This window comes from Gastrolobium bilobum, unplaced genomic scaffold (assembly GCF_033153095.1).
Source record: "Gastrolobium bilobum isolate Gb01-03AN ecotype WA unplaced genomic scaffold, APGP_CSIRO_Gbil_v1 utg13848, whole genome shotgun sequence".
Classification (NCBI taxonomy): domain Eukaryota; kingdom Viridiplantae; phylum Streptophyta; class Magnoliopsida; order Fabales; family Fabaceae; genus Gastrolobium; species Gastrolobium bilobum.
This window is the reverse complement of record NW_026895548.1, coordinates 75,789-79,564: the sequence shown is the minus strand read 5'-3', so window position 1 is coordinate 79,564 and position 3,776 is coordinate 75,789. Positions and strand designations below refer to the sequence as shown.

The window sequence follows — 3,776 nt, the reverse complement described above, 5'->3', positions numbered from 1 at the left end:
TCAGCATTGTAGTCACAACGGCCGGGGTTAGGAGAGCCCAAAGCAAATAGTTGTAACACCATATTTTAATTCAAAATCTTAAGAGATTGGTTTCATGGTTCTCTTATTTGTATGAACTTTACTTAACCTATTAATTTTAGAACTTCGTCACAGTTAAATATCCAACAAATGATGGATAAAAGCTAGAGCCTAGAGTTCTCATATTAAGCCAGAGGAGTGTACGTGCTTGTGATAATTTCAAGGTTCAACTATTTTTATTCTAGAGTCATATTGGGCGCATGCATCTCAATTTACACTGACACGCTCCACTCACGTCTCACGCTGATGGAGCAAATGGAATTCTCACTCTTCCACACATTATTTTTTTTAGAAATATATATAACATGTCCCAACATCCACAAAACATTTATATAAGTGCTAACAATGCAATAGAATCCTAACCACTCATCCCCTAATTTCTTCATTTTTCAAATGTGCATATCCCAATGTCACAATCTGAGTTGGTATGGGTTGCAAAGCATGAAACTCCCTGTGTTTCATACGTGTCTCCTTGACTCAATTGAGAAGCCACAAACTTGTCAAGAGCCCTCCAATCAGTCACTTTCTTTGTGTTGTTGGTGTTGGATAATCCCTTTTGATCATCATTTTCGTTATTGTCTGAAATTTGGGACACTAAGCATTGCCTCTTTAGTAATGGCAAAGATTGACTTTCCAACCGAGGAAGCTGTACCAATTGGTGTGGGTTCATGAAGATCAAATTATCTGCTTCTATCTCTTGCTTATACAAGAAATTTTGAGCTAAAATCCTCTGAGGCTGCTTTAAGATGAGATCAATTGGGTCCATCATGTAACTGATGCTACTTGCTTGTTCCTTGTATAAGTAGTTTGGATCCCATTCTTCATTAGTCTTCGTTTTGATGTTAGTTTTTTTCTTGAATGCTTTGCACACAACCCATCCTTCCTCCTGCACACACTTTTGAAAGATAACATGAGAACTTCTCTGGGGTTCTTTCACTTTCTCTTGTTATGTATTATGTTTGACTTGACTATGTTAGCTAAATGTTTGGAATGATAAAAAGTAAGAGTTCGTGTTTCTCTTTTCATGCGTGTTTTCCCTTTACCTTTTGAAAATTTTCAGTCTGTTTGGTAAGAAGTAGTAGTCAGATTGTCAAAAATATAATTCATTACATTCTACTAATAAAGGTTGGCTCAACTATTAAAACGAAAAGTGAATATCACTGTCTCTAATGTGACCTATCTGACCATAGAATAAAAAAAAAAGGAAAATTCTTAGATGTTTTGTCGGAAAGAATGTTTGCTCTTAAAGGAAGAATCGTTCTTCCACCAAGAGAATATTGAGCATTGGATACTACTTGTTATGTGGACCCACTATGAGATTTTTTTAAAAATAAGGGTAAATATGATCTTGAACCAGAATTAGGGAGAAGTGCTCTTGCGTGTCGTAGACGGGAATTTTTCTTTTTTCTCGTAATCAGGATTAGTAGGAATATGGTGAAAAAATCAGTTTTTTGAAAATATTATTAAAAAGTTATTTGGTAGGCCAAAATATTCACCAGAATATTGGTTAATGTTCTAAATGTTGTGTTTAGTTGATTGTAAAATATTACTGAGAATAAAAATAGAGGTTAATTATGTCCCAAAAAAATTATCAAATATTCTCATCACATAAAATTCTCAAAATATGAATCTTGGGAATTGGACCTTCCCGGGAAAATTTTTACAATCTTCGTACAAAACGTGGGTAAATCAAATTCTCAATTTCACTTTCCTATGATTTAAAAAAATTTCCTTATACTAAAAACCCTCTTAAAGAGATATGATATAAAATTATTAATGAGTTTTCCTGACTTAAATTTACAACTTCAATTGGGTATTAGAGTCTCTCTGATCAAATGATCATGAATTTGATCTTTACTGCTCTCACTTTCTAAAAAAATTAAGTTTAACACAAGGTAAAACATAAAAAATAGACATATGTAATATCCACACTTCAAATTAAATGACTCTCACTTCTTAGTATAATTTTTTGGGTTGAATTAACATAGTCTGTTCCTTCTCTCTTCCTCAAAATATTTCTTCTGCCAAAAAAAGAAAAAAGAAAAATCCATTGATGTGTATGTTTGACAAAAGAAAAAAATTGTCAAGAAAAGTCAGTACGTAACAGAAAAGCGAAAGAATACGCTTTTGAAATACTTTTGACTTCTTGCTGGTGAAATTATAAGTTCTGTAGCAACTAGAAAGAAAGCTTGTACGTTCTGTGGTCTACGACGCAAAAGTTGTTCGGATATATATGTTAAGTCATAAAATGAGTTTAGAGAAACCAATCAAGTGCTTAATCTGCATTAACATAGAAACATCTACAAAGCACATGAGACTAAACTAACTTGAGAAAGGGCGTTTCGGGTGAAGGAATTTCTTGGAAGTTGAAACCCTCGAAGGTTATTAACACTAATTATGCTAGAAATAATGCTTGATCTCGAACTTAACGAACTATCCTTGTTTGATGTTAGAAGGAGGAAATAGTTAGGGCAGGGACTATGTGGATAAGGGAAAAACAAGTATCATGTTGTGGAATAATTCTCTTGTCGTGCTACATAGACAACAAGTGTGGAATCTATCATTTTTGAAAGAAAAAGAAAAAAATGCAGAAATATCGATGTATGTGTAAGAAATTTTATATTTGTCATGCAACATAGCAAATGCAAATGCAAAACCCATGTGATAATTAACTAATGGAAGGACATCTAAAGCAACTTATCAAGTTTAAATGTAACATTTCAAATAAAACCACACAAACTCGAAGATAAATAATAATTTAGTTAGGGATTTCTCCACTTGTTTATCCATTAATCTGGTTGAACAAGACTGGACCTTACTAAGTTTTGAACATGACTGCATATGAAAGACTCGAACTGATTAATAATCTAGTTTGAGAGTTCTCTGCCGCTTTATCGATTAATCTGATTATGCTGGACAAGACCGTACTAAGTTTTTAACACAGTTATGTGCCAAACACTTAAGTCATTAATAATTTAGCTATTAAGCAACAATGTAAAAGGATATATATATATATATATATATATATATATATATATATATATATATATATATATATATATATGCAGTATTGATATATGTTATGTATATGCTTGCCTGTGGAGTTCCATTATCGTCAGATTCAAGCCTATACTCGTGAATGATCCAATCAGTTTTTCGTCCATTAGGAGCTCTTCCTTCATAGAAAACGAGGGTCTTCCTCATGCCAATGAGTTTTGTTCGTTCAAACACTGACTTGTCTCTTCCTGTTGCCTTCCAGAACCCTGCCATGGTGGCTCTATTGGTTCTCGTTCCTGTTGGATATTTCTTATCTTTGTGGCTAAAGAAATACCACTCATTTTGCTCCTCATTCCCAATCCTGCATCTCTCTGTCAAATCATTCACAACCATGTTTCAAAAAAACAAAAAAACAAAAACAGAAAACAAAAGGCCAAATCAATTATATTTGACACTAAAAACCCTAATTTGATTCGGAAAAGTAAGTGTATATCTTATAGCACTCTATGTAGTATGTTTATGTGTCTATTACCTTGGAGATCCCATGGTTCAATACGATATAGATCGATCTCTCTGATAACGTCAAGATCAATCTTCTGAGAAGCTACTTTCTTTCTCAGGTAGTAACCAACAAGCTCTTCATCTGTTGGGTGGAACCGAAAACCTGGTGGGACACATGATTCCATTGACTCCATCATAGC

The 3,776-nt window shown here is 33.5% G+C and overlaps 1 protein-coding gene across 1 annotated transcript; it reads right to left on the bottom strand.

Annotated features, from left to right (window-relative positions):
• Positions 1 to 460: 460 nt before the first annotated feature.
• Positions 461 to 3,776, bottom strand: LOC133316064 (NAC domain-containing protein 37-like). Its single transcript, XM_061517766.1, has 3 exons — positions 3,608 to 3,776; positions 3,175 to 3,446; positions 461 to 964 (listed from the first exon to the last, which is right to left on the bottom strand). Exons 1-3 carry the CDS (start codon positions 3,771 to 3,773, stop codon positions 461 to 463), a joined length of 942 nt encoding a protein of 313 aa, XP_061373750.1. The 5' UTR covers positions 3,774 to 3,776.